This window comes from Phocoena sinus, chromosome 4 (assembly GCF_008692025.1).
Source record: "Phocoena sinus isolate mPhoSin1 chromosome 4, mPhoSin1.pri, whole genome shotgun sequence".
NCBI classification, from domain to species: Eukaryota; Metazoa; Chordata; class Mammalia; order Artiodactyla; family Phocoenidae; genus Phocoena; species Phocoena sinus.
Genome location: NC_045766.1, coordinates 62,170,648 through 62,193,938, shown reverse-complemented (window position 1 = coordinate 62,193,938; position 23,291 = coordinate 62,170,648). Strand labels below are relative to the sequence as shown.

Here is a 23,291-nt window from a genome sequence, read left to right as displayed (position 1 = left end):
AGAGCTCAAAAAGGGAAGGACACCTAACTCACGGTGTCAAAAAGGTTTGTGGGGAGAATAAAAAGGCTAAGACCTAAATCTATCTCACCTCCTCATTCTATTAACATAGCATAGGCTTAGGACCTTTTTTCTTCTAATTGGTCTTTCTGCCTCATGTTTGATGGAAACACTTATCCTTGAGATAAAAAGCAAACTTCACTGCACTCCCGTTTACTTCACCAGGCTTCTGCAAGATCCCATACTTAAGACAAACAGAACTGCCTCCATTTCCTAGCTCACCCATGTCTGCCTGGAATACCTTTTGCCTTGTGTTTCCAGGCTAGATCAAGCTTTACCTCTACTGGGAAGCCTTCCTTGACCTCTTGGTTTGGGAGAGGCACCTGTTATGATATATACTTTAAAGTTATTCTACACACCATAAACAGTGCAATATTAAGTATGTGCTATTAAGTTTAGGCTTCAAGTCAGGGGTGGTCAGTGGCTCTAAACAAGAATCCACATTTCAGAAACTGCAGCTCACATGAACTTCCAAAGGCAGCTCCTAAAAGCTGTTCATATATTGACCAACACCTAAGACTTTGCTCATTAGCTCAAAAGACAGCAGAAAAATTTTCCATTGGTGAAATCAATGTCTTATTAATCAGAATGGTAAATATTAGAAATGGACCCTCATTGCTAAAATAAAAGGTATTCATGATATGTCAACTGGATAAAATGTTTTCATGATCTTAATTTAATAAATGTCTTTAAGTATGGTAGGATTTGCTTTCATTACAATCTAGTAACAAAGTTGTAGGGGAGCAGCTAACCATTTCTCAAGTTTCTTCACTGGACTCTTTACCATAAAGAATGTAAGAGTTGTACTAAAGGAGCTTAGTCATTTCAAAACCGGGCCTCTCCCGCACACTCTTGCAGCACCCTGCGCACCCTGCATGGCACGTGTCAAGTAGTCTGGTAACTGTCAGTGCAACCTGTCTACCTTTCCAATTAAATGCTGAGGTCCTTGAGAACAGGGATTGTATTTTTAATCTCTGTAGTCTGCTTCTTAGCTCACTTTCTAGTATAAAGAAATACTTGCTGAATGGACAATAGTATATAAGTAGCACAATAAAGGACAGATGAAAGGACATCTGACTAGGGGTTGGGAGACTTGTGTTTTAATACTAGTTTCAGTAACAGCTGAGTACTTGTGTTATAATTTACTGAGTACTTAATATGTGTCAAACACAGCGTCAGGCACTTAAATTTTTCTCATTTAATCTTTAGGGCAATTCTGAGAGGAGCATCATCACTTTACAGAGGAGGAAACAGAGAGGCTGACTTACTCAAGGTTATTCAGATGAAGTAGATGAGTCAATCACTGAATCCAAAGCACATGTTTTTAACCTCTATGGTAGAAGTGTGTCCCATGGAACATTTGAGAGAGGTAAAAAATTTCCCTCTGGATTCCAGTTTCCTCCTTTGCTTACTGAGTGCGACTAAGTGGCTGACACCCTTTCCAGCTCCTCATGTTACGGTGTGATGGTTCTGAGCGGCAACAATCACCACTGTGGTTGCGCCTGCCCTTGCTGTCTTGACAAGAGTGAAAGAGGGTTTCACGTGCAGCACGTTATAAGGCTTTTCAGACAACATATTTCATTTCTATTCTTTTCTTCCTTTGAAAAGGGGATTCTGAAGGCAGAGAAAAGGCATCCATTTTTGGCACACCGCTTTGAATCTAGAACCTGCTGTTAGTCAACAGAGCCAGCAAGGTGTTATTTTTGTTCTACAATCCTTCCCTGACACGGATGCTGGCTGAAATCATAAAAAAGAGCAAGGAAAGCACACCTACAACCAGGGACAAGTCAACTATCAGAGAAATAAAAATGGTAAGAGAAAACATAGCAAAAATGTCAATCTGTTTGCTATATTTCAACTGCACTGTTGCAGCTGGATAAAGAAAAGGATTTTAGTGGTTCTTTTGACATCATCTGAGGATTACTTGAAAGACAAACAACCTATCTGTGTCACAGAGTTCACATTCAAGGGTTGAAATGGCCTAGATAAGAGTTCTATCACACAAGTATTTATTGAGGTCTTACTTAGCTGGTATGTGCTGAAATGTTAATACCTCAGACCAGTTTTCTTTAGGAACAGCTATCTGGAGGGAAAGTACATTGTTAAGAAAAACTATGTACATTTCATCCTTAAAATATCTTTCATCTGCTACCACTCACTGATACCAGGATGCCCATCTGGTAGAGAGGATGGGAATTCTAGAACAATGAAAGTCCCTAGTTGTCAAGAGACTGATGCTAGACCCAAACCCCCATTTGGCTTCTTTGGAAGAGCCAACAAGTCCTGGTGACACCTCTTTAAGGCATCCAATCAGAAAGAAACTTTGACGCATTAAAATGATTTAAAATCACTCATTTTGAGAACATGGCTCAACAGAGGAGAATAAATACACAGAAGGAGGAAGTCGGCTTTTTGCCGTTAAAACTCACTCACCTTCTTAACAGCAGGATCCCCTTTGGATGGATGACAGGATGGGGACATTTTTACCTAAAAAAAAAAAGCAAACCTTTTGATATCTTCTTAGTTATAGTCTAGCTTTATTTGACCCATACTTAAAATAATTCAACTAGAACTCATGTAACTGAGATAAAACAGACATTTTCAGGGGAACAATGAATAGATTTTTTTGTTAAGTCCCTTTGAAGTTTCTCTGGAGATCAAAAAGTCAGTAGTTAGCCAAGATAAAAATGTGATTAGGGTAAGAAAAGTAGAAAAGATGGTCCAAATTGGTTTTAGCGAAATGGTGAGGAACCTAATAGACACAGATCTCTGTGGACAATGGAAATCAACTGACGCGATATGTAGTAGCACGTCTTTCAGAGACCAACTCAGAGTATCCCTTCTGATCTAATGTCCCTTTTAAGCAAAACATGCACAAGTGTTTGATAATAATAGAAGGATTTAGAAAAAGTATCAGCCAAGCCATAATAAAAGGATGTTTAGTCCTAAGAAGAGAAGACTGATGATATAGTAAGATCTTCAAATATAGGAAAGGTTGAAAGAGACTGTCAGATAAAAGAGCAAGACCCAACTACATGCTGCCTGCAGGAAACATACTTTAAATATAAAGGCACAAATAGATTAAAAGCAAAAAGATTGAAAAAAATACCATGATAGTACTAGATTTCAGAGCAAAGACTATTGCCAGGGATATATTATTGCATAATGATAAAGGAATCAATTCATCAGGAGGACGTAACAATCCTAAACGTCTACACATCTAATAGCTTAAACCTAAGTGTCCATCAACAGAGGAATGGATAAACAAGATGTGATACATATATTACTCAGCCATAAAAAGGAACGAAATTGTGCCATTTGCAGAGACGTGGATGGACCTAGAGACTGTCATACAGAGTGAAGTAAGTCAGAAAGAGAAAAACAAATACCGTATAAGATCGCTCATATGTGGAATCTAGAAAATGGTACAGGTGAACTTATTTGCAAAGCAGAAATAGAGACACAGATGTAGAGAACAAACTTACGGATACCAAGGGGGGAAGGAGGGAGTGGGATGAATTGGGAGATTGGGATTGACATATATACACTACTATGTATAAAACAGATAACGAATGAGAACCTACTGTATAGTACAGGGAACTCTACTCAATTATCTGTGGTGAACTAAATGGGAAGGAAATCCAAAAAAGAGGGGATATATGTATACATATAACTGATTCACTTTGATGTACAGAAGAAACTAACACAACATTGTAAAGCAACTGTATTCCAATAAATAGTAATTTTAAAAAGTACATAAAATAAAAACTGATAGAAATGCAAGGAGAAATAGATTTTACAGTCAGAGATTTCCATATCTCTCTCAGTAAATGAGAGAACAAATATGAAGATTAAGAAGGATATACTTAATTTAAAAAATGGGCAAAGGATCTGAACAGACATTTTTCCAAAGTAGATATACAAAAGAATAACAGGTACATGAAAAGATGCTCAACATCACTTATCAGGGAAAGGCAAATCACAACTACAATGATGTATCACCTCACATCAGTTAGGATGGCTTTTATAAAAAAAAGACAAGAGATAACAAACGCTGGTGAGGATGTAGAGAAAGGGAAACCTTACACATTGTTGGTGGGAATGTAGATGGGTACAGTATGGCGGTTCCTCAAAAAATTTAAAAACTTAACTACCATATCATCCAGCAATCCCACAGCTGGGTATATACCAGAAGGAACTGAAATCAGTATCTTGAAGAGATATCTTCCCACCAGTGTTCAGAGCAGCATTATTTACAATAGCCAAGATATGGAAACGACCTAAGCATCCATCAGAAGTTGAACAGATAAAGAAGATGTGATAATATATACACAGACACACACACACACACACACACAGAAATATTATTCAGCCATAAAAGAAGGAAATCTTGCCATATGCAACAACACGGATGGACCTTGAGGGCATCCTCAAGGATGCTAAGTGAGAGAAATCAGACAGAGAAGGACAAATGCTGTATGACAGCACTCATATGTGGAATTTAGAAAAACTGAACTCATAAAAACAGAGTAGAATGGTGGTTACCAGGGGCTGCGAGGTGGGGGTAGTTGGGGGGATGCTGTTTACGGGTATAACCTTTCAACTAGTAGAGAAATAAGTTCTGAAGATGTAAGGCACAAGATAGTGATCATAGTTAACAATATTGTATCATAAGCTTCTAAGTTGCTAAGAGACTAGATCTTCACTGTTCTCTACCCAAAAAAAGAAATGATAATTATTGACATGATAAAGGTGTTAGCTAAGGCTATCGTGGTAATCATACTGTAATACATAAATGTATCAAACCAACACATGGAACACCTCAAACTACACAATATCATATATCAATTACATCTCAATTTAAAAACTAAAAAAGGAAGGATATAGAATAGGGACATTGGCAGAACCCTCCACCCAACAAAGGCAGAATACATACATATTCTTTTCAAGTACAGGTATACCTCAGAGATATTACGAATTCAGTTCTAGACCACTGCATTAAAGTGAATACTGCAATAAAGCAAGTCACACAAACTTTCTGGTTTCCCGATGTATATAAAAGTTGTTTACAGGGCTTCCCTGGTGGCGCAGTGGTTGAGAGTCCGCCTACCGATGCAGGGGACGTGGGTTCGTGCCCCGGTCCAGGAGGGATCCCACATGCCGCGGAGCGGCTGGGCCCGTGGGCCGTGGCCACTGGGCCTGCGCGTCTGGAGGCTGTGCTCCGCGGCAGGAGAGGCCACAGCGGTGAGAGTTCCACGTACCGCAAAAAAAAAAAAAAGTTGTTTACACTATACTGTAGTCTATTAAAGAGCATTGTGTCTAAAGAAACAATGTACATACCTTAATTAAAAAATACATTATTGCTATAAAGTACTAACTATCATGTAAGCCTTCAGCAAGTCATAATTTTTTCTTTTTTCGGTATGCGGGCCTCTCACCATTGTGGCCTCTCCCGTTGCGGAGCATAGGCACCGGACGCGCAGGCTCAGTGGCCGTGGCTCATGGGCCCAGCCGCTCCGCGGCATGTGGGATCTTCCCGGACCGGGGCACGAACCCGTGTCCCCTGCATCGGCAGGCGGACTCTCAACCACTGCGCCACCAGGGAAGCCCCTAGTCATAATTTTTTGGCTGGTGGAGGGTCTTGCCTCCATGGTGATGGCTGCTGACTGATCAGGTGGTGGCTGCTGAAGGCTGGGGTGGCCATGGTAGTTTCTTAAAATAAGGCAACAATGAAGTTTGCCACATCGACTGACTCTTCCTTTCACGAGCGATTTCTCTGTAACACGCAATGCTGTTTGACAGCATTTATAGTAAAGCTTCTTTCAAAATTGGAGTCAAACCCCTCAAACCTTGCTGCTGCTTTATATGTTTATGTAATATAAATCCTTTGTTGTCATTTCAACAATCTTCATAGCATTTCACCAGGAGAAGATTCCACCTCAAGAAACCACTTTCTTTGTTCATTCATAAGAAGCAACTCCTCATCTGTTCAAGTTTTATCGTGAGATTGCAGCAACTCAGTCACACCTTCAGGCTTCACTTCTACTTCTCTTGCTATTTCCACCACGTCTGCAGTTACTTCCTCCACTGAAGTCTTGAACCCCTCCAAGTTATCCATGAGGGCTGGAATCAACTTCTTCCCAACTCCAGTTAATGTTGATATTTTAACCTCTTCCCATAAATCACCAATGTTCTTAATGGCATCTAGAATGGTGCATCCTTTCCAGAATGTTTTCAATTGACTTTTCTTAGATCCATCAGTGGAATCACTACCTTTGGCAGCTATAGCCTTATGAAATGTATTTCTTGCATAATGAGACTTAAAAGTCAAAATTACTCCTTGATCCATGGGCTGCAGAATGGATATTGTATTAGCAGGCATGAAAACAACATTCATCTTGCTGTACAGCTCCATCAGAGTCCTTAGGTGACCAGGTGCATTGTCAGTGAGCAGTAATATTTTTCAAAGGAAACTTTTTTTCTGAGCAGTATGTCTCAACAATGGGCTTAAAATATTCAGTGAACCATGTTGTAAGCAGATGTGCTGCCATCCAGGATTTGTTCCATTTACAGAACACAGGCAGAGCAGATTTAGCATCATTCTTAAGGGCTCCAGGATTTTTGGAATGGTAAATGAGCACTGGCTTCATCTTAAAGTCACCAGCTGCATTAGCCCCTAACAAGAGAGTCAGGCTGTCCTTTGAAGCTAGGCACTGACTTCTCCTTTCTAGCTATGAAAGTCCTAGAAGGCAAGTCATCTTCTTCTAATATTAAGGCTGTTTTTGTCTATGTTGAAAAATTATCTTAGCTAGATCTTCTGAATAACTTGCTGCTGCTTCTACACCAGCACTTTCTGCTTCACCTTACACTCTTACATTATGGCTTCTTTCCTTACACTTCATGAACCAACCTCTGCTAAGTTCAAACTTTTCTACTTCAGGTTCCTCACCTCTCTCAGCCTTCACAGAATTGAAGACAACTAGGACCTTGCCCTGGATTAAGCTTTGGCTTAAGGGAATTTTATGGCTGATTTGATCTTCTATCCAGACCACTAAAACTTTCTCCACATGAACCACAAGGCTATTTTGCTTTCTTATCATTTGTATGTTCACTGAAGTAGTGCTTTTAATTTCCTTTAAGAACTTTTACTTTTCATTCACAACCTGGATAACTGTTTGGCACAAGAGGCCTAGCTTCTGACCTATCTTGGCTTTTGACAAGACTTTCTCACTAAGCTTAATCATTTCTAGCTTCTGATTTAAAGTGAGATATGTGTGACTCTTCCTTTCACTTGAACACTTAGAGGCCACTGTAAGGTTATCAACTGGCCTAACTTCAAAATTATTGTTGCTCAGGGTATAGGGAGGCTCAAGGAGAGGGAAAGAGACAAGGGAACAGCTGGTAGGTGGAACAGTCAGAACACACACATTTATAGATTAAGTTTGCCATCTTATGTGAGTGCAGTTTGTGGCACCCCAAACAATTACAATAGTAACATCAAAGATCACTGATCACAGATCACCATGTAAATAATAATAAAAAGTTTGAAATACTGCGAGAATAACCAAAATGTGGCACAGAGATGCAGAATAAGCAAATGCGGTTGGAAAAATGGTGCCAAAGGCCTCGCTTGATGCAAGGTTGCCACAAACCTTCAATTTGTAAAAAAAAAAAATGCAATATCTGAAAAGTGCAATAAAGAAAAGCACAATTAAATGAGGTATGCCTGGACCATTTACCAACATATATTATCTTCTGGCAATAACAATTTTCAATTAATTTTGAAGATTCAAGTCATACAAAGAATATTCTCTGACTATAATAGAAATAAATTAGATATCAATAACAGAAAGATTTCTGGAAAAATTCTCAAATATTTAGGAACTTACACAGTTTGAAATAACACTTGGATCAAAGAAGATATCAAAAGGAAATTGATCCTTTTTAAAAACACCCATAGGGCTTCCCTGGTGGCGCAATGTTTGGGAGTCCGCCTGCCGATGCAGGGGACACGGGTTCGTGCCCCGTTCCAGGAAGATCCCACATGCAGCTGAGCGGCTGGGCCCGTGAGCCATGGCCGCTGAGCCTGCGCGTCCGGAGCCTGTGCTCCGCAGCGGGAGAGGCCGCAACAGTGAGAGGCCTGCGGACTGCAGAAAAAAAAAAAAAAGAAAAAAAAAGAAAAAGGAGAAGTAACAACTGACACTGCAGAAATACAAAGGATCATGAAAGATTACTACAAGCAACTACATGCCAATAAAATGGACAACCTGGAAGATATGGACAAATTCTTAGAAAAGCACAACCTTCTGAGACTGAACCAGGAAGAAATAGAAAATATAAACAGACCAATCACAAGTACTGAAATTGAAACTGTGATTAAAAATCTTCCAACAAACAAAAGCCCAGGACCAGATGGTTTCACAGGTGAATTCTATAAAACATTTAGAGATGAGCTAACACCTATCCTTCTCAAACTCTTCCAAAATATAGCAGAGGGAGGAACACTCCCAAACTCATTCTATGAGGCCACCATCACCCTGATACCAAAACCAAAGATGTCACAAAGAAAGAAAACTACAGACCAATATCACTGATGAACACAGATGCAAAACCCTTCAACAAATACTAGCAAACAGAATCCAACAGCACATTAAAAGGATCATACACCATGATCAAGTGGGGTTTATTCCAGGAATTCTTCATTATACGCAAATCAATCAATGTGATACACCATATTAACATTGAATAATTACCATATGATCATCTCAAGAGACGCAGAAAAAGCTTTTGACAAAATTCAACACCCATTTATAATAAAAACCCTCCAGTAAGTAGGCATAGAGGGAACTTTCCTCAACATAATAAAGGCCATATACGACAAACCCACAGCCAACATCGTCCTCAATGGTGAAAAACTGAAAGCATTTCCACGAAGATCAGGAACAAGACTTGGCTGCCCACTCTCACCATTATTATTCAACATTGTTTTGGAAGTTTTAGCCACAGCAATCAGAGAGAAACAGAAATAATAGGAATCCAAATCAGAAAAGAAGTAAAGCTGTCACTGTCTGCAGATGACATGATACTATACATAGAGAATCCTAAAGATGCCACCAGAAAACTACTAGAGCTAATCAATGAATTTGGTAAAGTAGAAAAATTAATGCACAGAAATCTCTTGCATTCCTATACACTAATGATGAAAAATATGAATGTGCAATTAAGGAAACATTCCCATTTACCACCACAACAAAAAGAATAAAATACCCAGGAATGAACCTACCTAAGGAGACAAAACACCTGTATGCAGAAAACTATGACACTGATGAAAAAAATTAAAGATGATACAAATAGATGGAGAGATATACCATGTTCTTGGATTGGAAGAATCAACATTGTGAAAATGACTCTATTATCCAAAGCAATCTACAGATTCAATGCAATCCCTATCAAACTATCACTGGCATTTTTCACAGGACTAGAGCAAAAAATTTCACAATTTGTATGAAAACACAAAGGACCCCAAATAGCCAAATTGATCTTGAGAAAGAAAAACAGAGCTGGAGCAATCAGGTTCCCTGACTTCAGACTATACTACGAAGCTACAGTAATCAAGACAGTATGGTACTGGCACAAAAACAGAAAGATAGATCAATGGAACAGGATAGAAAGCCCAGAGATAAACCCACGCACATATGGTCACCTTATCTTTGATAAAGGAGGCAAGAATATACAATGGAGAAAAGACAGCCTCTTCAATAAGTGGTACTGGGAAAACTGGACAGGTACATGTAAAAATATGAAATTGGAACACTCCCTAACACCATACACAAAAGTAAACTCAAAATGGATTAAAGACCTAAATATAAGGCCAGACACTATGAAACTCTTAGAGGAAAACACAGGCAGAACACTCTATGACATAAATCACAGCAGGATCCTTTTGGACCCACCTCCTAGAGACATGGAAATAAAAACAAAAATAAACATATGGGACCTAATGAAACTTAAAAGCTTTTGCACAGCAAAGAAAAGCGTAAATAAGACAAAAAAACAACCCTCAGAATGGGAAAAAATATTTTCAAATGAAGCAACTGACAAAGGATGAATCTCCAAAATTTACAGGCAGCTCATGCACCTCTATATCAAGAAAACAAACATCCCAATCCAAAAATGGGCTGAAGACCTAAACACAGATTTCTCCAAAGAAGATATACAGATTGCCAACAAACACATGAAAGAATGCTCAAAATCATTAGAGAAATGCAAATCAAAACTACAATGAGATATCATCTCACACTAGTCCAAATGGCCATCATCAAAAAAGGCACAGACAATAAATGCTGGAGAGGGTGTGGAGAAAAGGCAACCCTCTTGCACTGTTGGTGAGAATGGAAATTGATACAGCCACTATGGAGAACAGTATGGAGGTTCCTTAAAAAACTAAAAATAGAACTACCATACGACCCAGCAATCCCACTACTGGGCATATACCCTGAGAAAACCATAATTCAAAAAGAGTCTTGTACCACTATGTTCATTGCAACTCTATTTACAATAGCCAGGACATGGAAGCAACCTAAGTGTCCATCAAGAGATGAATGGATAAAGAAGATGTGGCACATATATACAATGGAATATTACTCAGCCATAAAGAGAAACGAAATTGAGTTATTTGTAGTGAGGTGGATGGACCTAGAGTCTGTCATACAGAGTGAAGTAAGTCAGAAAGAGAAAAACAAATACCGTATGCTAACACATATATATGGAATCTAAGAAAAAAAAAATGGTCATGAGAACCTAGGGGCAGGAAGGGAATAAAGATGTGACCTACTGGAGAATGGACTTGAGGACAAGGGGAGGGGAAGGGTAAGCTGGGATGAAGTGAGAGAGTGGCATGGTCATGTATATACTACCAAATGTAAACAGATAGCTAGTGGGAAGCAGCTGCATAGCACAGGGAGATCAGCTCAGTGCTTTGTGACCACCTAGAGAGGTGGGATAGGGAGGGTGGGAGGGAGATGCAAGAGGGAGGGGATATGGGGATATATGTATATATATAGCTGATTCACTTTGTTATAAAGCAGAAACTAACACACCACTGTAAATCAATTATACTCCAATAAAGATGTTAAATAATAATAATAATAATTTAATAAAAGAGACATGCACCCCAGTGTTCATTGCAGCACTATTTACAATAGCCAGGACATGGAACCAACTTAAATGTCCATTGACAGATGAATGGATTACGAAGATGTGGCACATATATACAATGGAATATTACTGAGCCATAAAAAGAAACAAAATTAAGTTACTTGTAGTGAGGTGGATGGACCTAGAGTCTGTCATGCGGAGTGTGGTAAGTCAGAAAGAGAAAAATAAATACCATATGCTAACACATATATATGGAATCTAAGAAAAAAAATAGTTTCGAAGAACCTAGGGGCAGGAAAGGAATAAAGACGCAGACGTAGATAATGGACTTGAGGACATGGGGAGGGGGGAAGGGTAAGCTGGGATGGAGTGAGAGGAGTGGCATTGACATATATACACTGCCAAATGTAAAACAGATAGCTAGTAGGAAGCAGCCGCATAGCACAAGGAGATCAGTTCGGTGCTTTGTGACCACCTAGAGGGGTGGGATAGCGAGGGTGGGAGGGAGATGCAAGAGGGAGGGTATATGGGGATATATGTATATGTATAGCTGATTCACTTTGTTTTACAGCAGAAACTAACACACCATTGTAAAGCAATTATACTCCAATAAAGCTGTTGAAAAAAAGAAAGAAAAAAAGGCAATAGGAGCCTATTAATAATTTTATGCCAATAAATTAGATAAATGAAAAGCATACTTCCTTAAAAACTACTTATAAAAATGGACCCAAGATCAAAAAGAAAATATGAATAGCCCTGCATTTATTAAAGAAATTGAATTTTTAATCAAACTTTCCCACAAAGAAAACTCCAAGTTCACATGGTTTCAGCAGTGAATTCTAGCAAATATTAAGTACACAGAGACTAAGATATGAAATCAGAATATCTACTTATTAACTTATAAGGAAAAATAATTATTACATGTAGTTCAATAGATACTAGATACTATCTATCTACAATGATGTAGAAGAGATATGAGTACTGGGAGAGCAACTGGACTCAAGTTCTTAAGCCTGTTCCAGTTCTAACAGTTTAATTCTAACAGCCTACAGTATATAATGATAAAGACATTTCCTATCACTGTGGCATCAATCTATTCAAACAGGACCATGTTGCAGTCTTTTATGCCTTTCCCCTCTGACTTTCAGAATAACTTTAGAAAACATACCTCAGCTCTGGGATCAAAACTGCTGGCTGTACAGACTGTCCTGTAAGATTTAGCAGGTCTGCAAAAATTAGACTTGAAAGTCTTTCCTTTCACATACAATGACATTAATACTCTGGAATTTACTCCAGATGTATGATGTAGTTTGCTGAATGTGATCCAATTTTAACTCCTGGTATGCTCTTTTTGAAAAGGGAGAAAATAGATTTCAAAGCAAAGTAGATATTTAAGCTTAAAAAAAATGAACTCATAAAAAGATCTACAGACTTTTTAAAACAAGCCAAAAACTAGATGTGGTGCTGGACAATTTATCTGAGAAAGCTGTTCTCTGGAGATTAAGTCAGAGAGTGTTTGAAGTGGCAACAGAAATGGTTCAGCATCACTTACGAATGGTCTTATTTTTTGTTTAAAAGGATTCCTTCTGGAAATGCCTCAGGCAATGCAGCTTAAAAGACACTTTAAATCCAGGTGTACAGAACACTAGATCTGGGGATATGGATGATATATTAAGCCAAGGCCTTAATAATGCTAAACTTTTGTGATCTTTGTTAATAAAATGATTCCTAACTTAGAGAAGCAATCTGATCTGAAGTTTGATAGCAATAGGAATACCTTCCTTATCACCTTGCTTTTTAAAAAACAAGCCTTGATTTTTCTGATTACCAAAGGAATACTGTTCATGAATGAAGAAGACATATGGGAACATATGTATATGTTTAACTGATTCACTTTGTTATAAAGCAGAAACTAACACACCATTGTAAAGCAATTATACTCCAATAAACGTGTTAAAAAAAAAAAAGAAATACAAAAGAGCAAAATAAAGCAAATAAAAATGACAATCCAACCACACAGGAATAACTACTATTAACATTTGGAATCACACAGCTTTGTGATCTTTTCATGTAACATATTGAGAGTTTATTTCACCATATCAATGTTCTCTGACAACATGCTTTTTCATGGCTATAAAGCAGTCCATTCATTGCATACATATAACATAACTAATTTAACCAAGTATTAGGAAAGTATTGGGACATTTAGGTTGTTTTCAATTTTTTTAATTATTTAAAAAATGCTGTCATAAACATCCTTGTGTAACACTCGGTATACACTCTTCACATGTTACTTTCATTGTACAGATTCTTCTAAGTCCCACTTCTAAGAGTGTAGACATTTATAAATATATATTGCCAGTTCTCCTCCTGACAAGTAAAATAGATCCACAAATCCTTTTATTATAATTCTAAAATCCAAAAAGCTCTGAAATCAAAAGTACTTTTTAAAAACTTTTGGCACCAAAAGTTATCTGACATCAAAACCTGACCTGGAGTGAGGCTATTTATAGTCTTTATTTATCCCACATAAGCATTTGATTATGGGATGCTGCCCTAGACCCCACTGGGAATGTTATGTAACATACAATATAAGCACCGTATTACCGTTCTTTAGTAGTTTAAAGATGCCATTTATTGTCACTTGGCCTCTCCTCCCCACCCCCTTTTTACGAGAAATCAGTCATCATTCTTATTATTGTCTTTTCTTTGGCTGCTTTTAAGATTTCCTCTTTATCTTTGGTTTTGGCAGTTTGACCAAGATGTGTCTGAATGTGGTTTTCTTTGTACTTATGCCACTAGCAGTTTGCTGAGTTTTTGGACATACGGGTTAATGTTTTTCACCAAATGTGGGAAATTTTCAGTCCCCCCCTCCACTTCTCTCTCTCTCCTCACCAGTGATACATACGTTAGGACTTCTTGATATCATTTCACAGGTTACTGAGAGCTCTCTTCACTTATTTTCAACCCTTTTAGTCTCTGTGCTTCTATTAGGATTATTTCTATTGAACTCTCTCCAAATTTACAGATAACATTTGTCTCAGTGTTAAAAATGCTGTTGATATCTAATGAAATTTTCATCTTATTTTTTTAACTCTAGAATTTACATTTGGTTTTATTTTATTTTATAGTTTCCATTTATCTGCTGAGATTTCCCTATGTATCCAATCATTCTGCTGATCTTTTTCCTCTAAATCCTTTAACTTATTTATAATTTCTATTTTAAAGTCCTTGACTCCCAATTCCAATATCTAGGTCATCCATAGATCTGCTTCTATTGATGTTTTTCTCTTGATTTTAGGTTATATTTTCCTTCTTCCTACTGATCCTATAATAGTTTGGCCTTTGGCTTTGTTAGAAAGGATTTATTTTACTTTTGCCCTTAGTCTTAGGGTGGCGTTTAGTCATAAGGCATGGTCCTTTTGCAGTTTCAATACAAAACCTGAGATGTTTATCAATCCCTCAAATTTGGCAGGGCTTGCACTCAAATTCAGCACTATGCACTTGCTGATATCTCTGCTCAGTGCTTTAGTCCTCCTGATGCTACTTTCTGCATGGTTTCTTGAAGCACTGTTTGTGTATGTGCAACTTAGAAACCTGTAAAAAGAATTTAGGGCTCCCTCCTCCCTGGCTCCCTTCCTTCTGAGATGGCCTCTCAATTTACAACTGCTTTGGTAGTCTTGAACTCTGTTTCTTCATCCAATAAGAATACTACTATAAGCTCTTTTCCCCCAGTTCTCCAAGACAAACTGAAATGTGTGATAAAGGGAAAAAACCTCATTAAATGTAGAGCTCCTCTAGTTTGCTTCCCTTATTTCAAGGTTTGTGTTCTCTAAGGTTTCTGCCTGCTTCTGGTTGCTCTCTAAACAATACTTTGTCTATATAATTGTTACTGGCAGAAGGGTTGTCCAATACAGGCTGCCCTGCCCTTATTGGAATTGGAACTCTGTATTAAGTTTCTTCAAATACTTTTTCTGTCCTATCCCTTCCCTGACTTCTTGCAGAACTCCAATTACATGTATATCTTGCTAGTTGAAGTTGTTCTGTAGTTCATAGTCATTCATTTCTTTTCAGTGTGTGTTTGATTTGGGATAGTTTCTATTGCTATACAGTCAAGTTCACTAATCCTTTCTTCTGCAATGTCCTTATGCTGTTAATCCCATCTACTGTGTTCTTCATCTCATACACTGTAGGTTTAATCTCTAGATGTTTGGTTGGCTCTTATGCTCAATCCTTCCTCTAGCTTCTTGAACATATGCAATATAATTATAATAACTGTTTTAATGTTCTTATCTACTAATCCTATCATATGTGCCATTTCTGGGTCTGTTTCAATGGATTGGTTTTTTTAATTCATAAGTTAATTTTAATATATCCTTTCTTATAACTTGTGAGTAGAAGACACAAAAATAGAAACTGAAAAAAAAATTAAATGAATGGCATTGTGTGCTAGTGTGGAAAATCTGGGATTTAGTCAAAGTGATTTTTTTTAATGGCTGCTTTTAAATTTTTATTTATTTATTTAAATATCTTTATTGGAGTATATTTGCTTTACAATGGTGTGTTAGTTTCTGCTTTGTAACAAAGTGAATCAGCTATACATATACATATATCCCCATATTTCCTCCCTCCTGCGTCTCCCTCCCTCGCACCATACCTATCCCACCCCTCTAGGCGGTCACAAAGCACCGAGCTGATCTCCCTGTGCTATGCGGCTGCTTCCCACTAGCTATCTACTTTACATTTGGTAGTGTGTATATGTCCATGCCACTCTCTCACCTTGTCCCAGCTTACCCTTCCCCCTCCCCGTGTCCTCAAGTCCATTCTCTAGTAGGTCTGCACAGACCTACATACTGTTTTCACCATGCCTCAATGAGACACTAAAAAAGATTTATGTTTTCATCCTGGTGGAAAGAAGGAAGGGATAGAGGGAGAGAGGGGAGAGTTAATTATTTTCTCGAGCTCATGTAATAAGACAGAGGTCAGTTCTAGAGCCCAAGCCCTGTGACATTCTATGTTCTTTCTTCATGAGAATACTCATTACTTAATTAATAAGATTTATCTAATGCTCGTATTAGTTTACACTGTCATTCTCTGCCATTAACTTCAGCTAATATTCCAATCTATAGCACAGTCGTATGTACGTAGTAGATACATTCCCTAGTAGGAGTTTCTTTCTTTTGGTTGTAGAGCACAAAGGGAAGGTGGGGGATTTTTTTTTTTAAGAGCAGTTTTAGGTTCATAGCAAAATTTAGAGGAAGGTACAGAGATACTACACCTGTGGTATGCTTCACAGATGTAGAGCTTCCCCTATTATCAACATCTCCCACCAGAGTGGTGCATTTGTTATAACTGATGACACATTACATTGACACATCATTATCACCCAAAGTCCATAGTTTACATTAGGGTTCACTCTTGGCATTGCACATTCTATGGATTTGGACAAAGGCATAATGACTTATATCCATCATTATATCAATAGTATCATACAGAATATTTTCACCACACTAAAAAATCCTCTGTTCTGTTTCTTCATCCTTCCCCCCGACCACCCCTGGCAACCAATGATCTTTTTACTGTCTCCATAACTTGCCTGTTCCAAAATGTCATGTAATCGATTTTTTTCTCCTTTTTATGACGTGTATTTTCCTGCTTTCTTTCATGCCTTGTAGTATTTGATCAAATGCCAGGCACTGTGAATTCTACTTTGTTTGGTTAGATGTTCCTGTAATCCTTAACATAATCTTGAACTTTGTTCTGGGATGTTGTTAAAATACATAGAAATAATTTGATCTCTTTAGATTTTGCTTTTAAGTTTTGTTGCGTGGGATCAAAACAGCAGCTAGTCTAGGGTTAACTCTTCTCCCAATATTGAGGTCAAACCCTCTTACTTAGTAGTACTCTCAGTGCTGCCCTGTGAATTATGACATTTTCCAGCTTGCAGTATTCCTGGCTATATATGAATTGGGGGCACTGCTACCTCTAATACTTTTGGGTGCTCCTTTTTCTGGCCTTGAGTCATTTACTCACAAACATGAGTGGGTCAGTATTCAACTCAAGGTTGCCTTCTGCAGATCTCTGAAGCCCTCTCTCTGTGTGGCTCTCTCCTGTGAACTCCAGCCCTTGTTTTCCCTGGACTTCCTGCTCTGTCCAAAATCAGAGATACCGATGAGCTCTGTCTTGGCTCTCCCTCCCTGTGCAGTGGCTTGGAAACTTTCCTTCAGCAGTACTTTAGTACATCATTTGTTTCTTGTCTCTCAAGGGTTATTCTCCTTCACGGCTTGATGTCCAATGTCTTGAGAACCATTCTTTTATATATTTTGTCCATTTCTCCCCCAAAAGACTCTTAGTGAAATGGAAGTCCCTGTAGGTATACCTTTCTTTTTTTCTTTAAATTTATTTTTTATACAGCAGGTTCTTATTAGTTATCTATTTTATACATATTAGTGTATATATGTCAATCCCACTCTCCCAATTCATCCCACCACGACCCACACCCGATTTCCCCCATTGGTGTCCATACATTTGTTTTCTACATCTGTGTCTCTATTTCTGCCTTGCGAACCGGTTCACCTGTACCATTTCTCTAGATTCCACATATATACGTTAATATACGATATTTGTTCTTCTCCTTCTGACTTACTTCACTCTATGTGACAGTCTCTAGGTCCATCCACGTCTCTACAAATGACCCAACTTTGTTCTTTTTTATGGCTAATATTCCATTGTATATATGTACCACATCTTCTTTATCCATTCATCTGTCGATGGGCATGTAGGTTGCTTCCATGACCTGGCTATTGTAAATAGTGCTGCAATGAACATTGGGGTGCATGTGTCTTTTTGAATTATGGTTTTCTCTGGGTATATGCCCAGTAGTGGGATTGCTGGCTCATATGGTAATTCTATTCTTAGTTTTTTAAGGAACCTCCATACTGTTCTCCACACGGGCTGTATCAATTTACATTCCCGCCAACAGTGCAAGAGGGTTCTCTTTTCTCCACACCCTCTCCAGCATTTGTTTTATTTTATTTATTTTTGGCTGCGTTGGGTCTTCGTTGCTGTGCGCAGGCTTTCTCTACTTGTGGCGAGTGGGGGCTACTCTTCATTGCGGTGCGTGGGCTTCTTGTTGAGGTGGCTGCTCTTGTTGCGGAGCACGGGCTCTAGGCGCGTAGGCTCAGGAGCTGCGACGCTCGGGCTTAGTCACTCCGCGGTATGTGGATCTTCCCAGACCAGGGGTCGAACCCGTGTCCCCTGCATTGGCAGGTGTATTCTTAACCACTGAGCCACCGGGGATGTCCTCCAGCATTTGTTGTTTGTAGATTCTCTGATGATGCCCATTCTAACCAGTGTGAGGTGATACCTCATTGTACTTTTGATTTAAATTTGTCTAATAATTAGTGATGTTGAGCAGCTTTTCATGTGCCTCTTGGCCATCTGTATGTCTTCTTTGGAGAAATGTCTATTTAGGTCTTCTGCCCATTTTTGGACTGGGTTATTATTTTTTTTAATATTGAGCTGCATGAGCTGTTTATATATTTTGGAGATTAATCCTTTGCCCATTGATTTGTTTGCAAATATTTTCTCCCATTCTGAGGGTTGTCTTTTAGTCTTGTCTATAGCTTCCTTTGCTGTGCAAAAGCTTTTAAGTTTCATTAGGTCCCATTTGTTTATTTTTGTTTTTATTTCCATTTCTCTAGAAGGTGGGTCAAAAAAGATCTTGCTGTGATTTATGTCAGAGTGTTCTTCCTATGTTTTCTTCTAAGAGTTTTATAGTGTCTGGTCTTACATTTAGGTCTTTAATCCATTTTGAGTTTATTTTTGTATATGGTGTTAGGGAGTGCTCTAATTTCATTCTTTTACATGTAGCTGTCCAGTTTTCCCACCACCACGTATTGAAGAGACTGTCTTTTCTCCATTGTATATCCTTGCCTCCTTTGTGATAGATTAGTTGACCATATAGGCTCAGTAGTTGTGGCACAATGGCTTAGTTGCTCCGCAGCATGTGGGATCTTCCCAGACCAGGGCTGGAACCTGTGTTCCCTGCATTGGCAGGCAGATTCTTAACCACTGTGCCACCAGGGAAGTCCCTGCATTAGTATTTTTAATGTATGCCAGTTTAATATCTATTTTCAAAACTTTGCCAGTTTAATAAGTTTTTTAAAATGGCATCATATTGCTATTTTAACCGGTATTTCTTTGATCACTGGTGAAGTTCAACATTTTTTCACATTTTATTGGACAACAAAACTTTTTTATGCCCTTCGCCCATATTTCCAGCAAAGCTTTAGTTCTACGCAGAGACTGGAAACACTTTCTCGGTACTATTGTCTTCCTTCGGTCCCTTGGACACAAGCGTTTTCTAGATCAAAGGGAAGTGACCATATTTATAGAATCTTAAGAATCTGATTGTTACGCTGGTCCGGCAAAGAGGTGAAGACTTGGACAGTAATAGAGGTGTGGCTGTCTATCCATTTTCCACAGTCACAATCAATTGATGGTATGAATTCCCTTGTTTTAAATCCTTTTTATTCTTACTTTAAGAATATAAACTAAACTCTTCACCAGAGTCTTACATTCTAATAAGGATCTGGCCCTGCCTATCTCTTAAACCTTATCCCTTGCTATGTTCCTCTTTAGTCACTATGTTCCAGATTGATCTTTTTTCAGTTCCTTGAACAAATCATTTTCCTCTTCAGTTCCTCTGTACTTACTGTTCTCTTTTGCTTGGAATGTTCTTCCCAGGTCTGGTAGCGTCTTATTTTCATCTCTGCAGATAGATATTCCCTGACCACCCAATAAAAAGTAGGTTTCCCTTCTGTTATTCTTCCTATAACATTCTATTCTTTCCCCTCATAGCACTCACAAACCTATCACAATTTGAAATTATATGTTTGATAGTTTGTTTACTTAATTACTGTCTAGTTCTCTTACTAGATGGTAAGCTACATGATGTTAGGAACTATTTTTTTGTTGTTGTTCACCAGTGTATACTTGGTACCAAGAATAGTGTTTGGTCCAAAGTAGGCATATATTATATATTGGCTGAAGTAATGAATCACTTAATACTAGGGTATAACAACAAGATTATTGGAAAATGGGCAATAATCTCCTCAAACAGATTCATTTATATTAGGATTATTTATCACCTCTCTGCACTTCCGAGACATATTAATCTTCATTTAATTTGTAAGTTTTATTTAGAAGATACTCTTTTGAGAAATGCTGCTATCACCAAAAATGCAAATCTCATTTTTTAGCATTTAATTTGAATCTAACATACTTATAACAGGGAGCTAATACTCTTTAAAAATGGACAAATGAAAACAGGGCATTAATACCAGTGTTTCTATTTCATTAAATGGCATGTAAAACAAATCTCCAGTTTATAGTGGGAATCCAAAATCAATAAGCAATGCCTAATGGTTAACAGAAAATTATGACCAGTGAGCATAAATGTCATTTACTGAATAATTTCTTCAAAGCTGTAAATACTTCCATCTGACTTTATTTGTAAATTTATCCCAAAAGACAAAACATTTTCTTAGACAATTCTAAAAACCAAGAAATAAAACCAACTCCAAGTACCAGGGAAAACATCAGGTTACTTCTTTTAATTCTCTCCTTTTGTGATTATTAAAGGATGAGTAGGCAGCTATATGTTTACTTCCAATCCCCTTCTTCTTCAGATATTTACCTCTTACTGAAAAAACAAAAAACTCTGATACTGGACTAATGTACCTGGCTTTTTACTGATAAGTGATGATATATCCAATTCTGAAAAGATATCAAGCAATACATAATAAGACTTTCTAATGAATCTCCAAATGCTCTTGGTTTTTGAAGTTTTAAAAGGAATAACAACTGGAATGTTTCTGTCACATAATGTGTTATGTGTTAGCTTATTACTATCTCTCAAGAACCCTAAACTCTGTTAATAATATACTAATGTTAAAACTAAAATCTAGTAAATTGCCAATTATACTTCTTTGAATTTACATCAAGTTGCTGTTGACCAAGAATTCTTATTTTTTAAATGAATAGCAAGTTAATTTTTTCTAATGTTAATCAGTGCCAATTAAGATAGTTATTTGCTACTATAAATTTAATAAAAGAATAATCTAAGATAAAATTACTCCTATTCTATTCTATTCTATTGGAATAACATTTGTTGAGAAAATATAATAGCATGATGAGAACTTCAGTTGAAATTAGTTTCTCAAATGTATTTTATCTGTGAGTAATATATACCAAAAGCAAAACAGAAAATCAGACTTTCAAGGTCTACTCTTCGGACCTATATTTCAGATTGAGCTACTGTAAACCTGAGGTGGAGGGGGAATGGAGATAAGGAAAGAAAGAAAGAAATTTGAGTTATTTCTTTTCATTTGCTTTCAAAGAATAAAATGCTTATTCCAAAGGAAAGCAGGCTTTCTGGGGGAATAACTCCAATCATGTCTGTGCAGACCTGTTGGGAGGCAATTGATGTGTCACATTTTTGTTTTTCACCAGTTGTGAAAAACAGAAATGAGATTAAGAGAGGCAAGAAGCAAGACTGTACCCACCAAACCACAGTTTTGAGGGTAACTGTTGCATCCTGTTGAGTCAGAGTCAGTAATTGAAGAAGTAAAAGTCAATCATCTCAAGTCCTGGAAAAGGATGAAATAAAAAGCTATTTGACAGAAGATCACATTACAAGGGCAGTGAAAAGCTTCAAATGTATTCAGTATCTACTGAGGGTAGAAAGCAACAGGTGGAAGCTGACAGGCAACCTCAGCTTCATTTTGAAGTCACTGGGACACAAACCTCCGCTTCTCTCCATGCACTGGTTAGGAACTTAATAACCAAGGGTGATAGATTTTCAAAGGAAATTAAAAGAGCAAAGTAGAACTTTCATGAAATTAAGTTTGATAAAAACCATCATATACAGAATTAGTATTTTCATTTTAAATTCTCTTACAATTAAAAATGTGAATGGCTCATACAATGGTAAGAAATCTTAAGTTAGCACAGCCAACATAGTATAGATATATTTTAAAAATCAGCTTTGTCAGGTTTCAATAAAGCCAGAATGCTAAAAATAGAACAGATTGGAGGCAGGAAAACTGAGGGTGATGACAGTTCTAAAAACTTGAATTCAAATTCTGGCCCTCCCTCTCTTAGCTACATACAGTTCCTTCAGCTAAACTTGTTGTGAAGATTAGCATAAACACATCTAAAGCATGTATTTGATAAATTTCATTTTCTCTTTCCTTGCATTACCAACCCACTAGATCTTTTTACAATATCTTAGCTAGAAAAACAAAGGAGACAGACAGCTAGAGGAAAATTTAAGGAATCCAAGATAGTTCTCATTCTATTTTGCTTCATTAATTAGGAAGCATCAAAGAGAGATTTTCAAGAAGATCTGATCAGTAATCTCACTTGGGTCTTCCTAAAGAATGAAAAGGTTGACTCGCCTCTCCTGCCCTGCAGAATGGGATAGCTTCAGAAATAAAGTTGTCTTTGACATATAGATCCAATTTCAAAATAATTTCCCTTTTCTCAATGCTCTGAGAGCAGGCAGGCAGGAAGTCAATGAAACAGATTACTGTCTTTCTTGTGTGAGGCGTGGGGACGTGGGAACATGGCAACTAACGTAGTATAAATGTCTTTAAAATTCAACACCCTTTCATGGAAAAAATCCTCAACAAAATATGGAATAAAAGGAAACTTCCTAAACATGATATAAAGATTACACACAAAAAGCCTACAGTTAACATTATACTTAATAATGAAAAACTGAATACTTTCTCCCTACGATCAGTAACAAGACAAGGATGTCTATTCTTACCATTCCTATTCAACGCTGTACTGGAGGCCAATGCAACAAGGTGAGAAAAAGAAATAAAAGGTATAAAATTGGAAAGGAAGAAATAAAACAGTCATTGTTTGCATTTGATATGATTGTCTATGTATAAAATACCAAAGAATCTACAAAAAAGTACTGGTACTAATAAGTAAACTTAGTAAGGTGCACTGGTCACTAGATAAAAGATCAACATGCAAAAATAAATTGTATTTTTATATTCTAG

The 23,291-nt window shown here is 37.6% G+C and overlaps 1 protein-coding gene across 1 annotated transcript in view; it reads right to left on the bottom strand.

Moving 5' to 3' along the window:
* VPS8 (VPS8 subunit of CORVET complex) overlaps positions 1–23,291 on the bottom strand; it is a 308,471-nt gene that overhangs the window by 55,485 nt on the left and 229,695 nt on the right. The window contains 1 exon segment of the mRNA XM_032630703.1: positions 2,491–2,544. Within this exon segment, the coding sequence (XP_032486594.1) occupies positions 2,491–2,544 (54 nt within the window).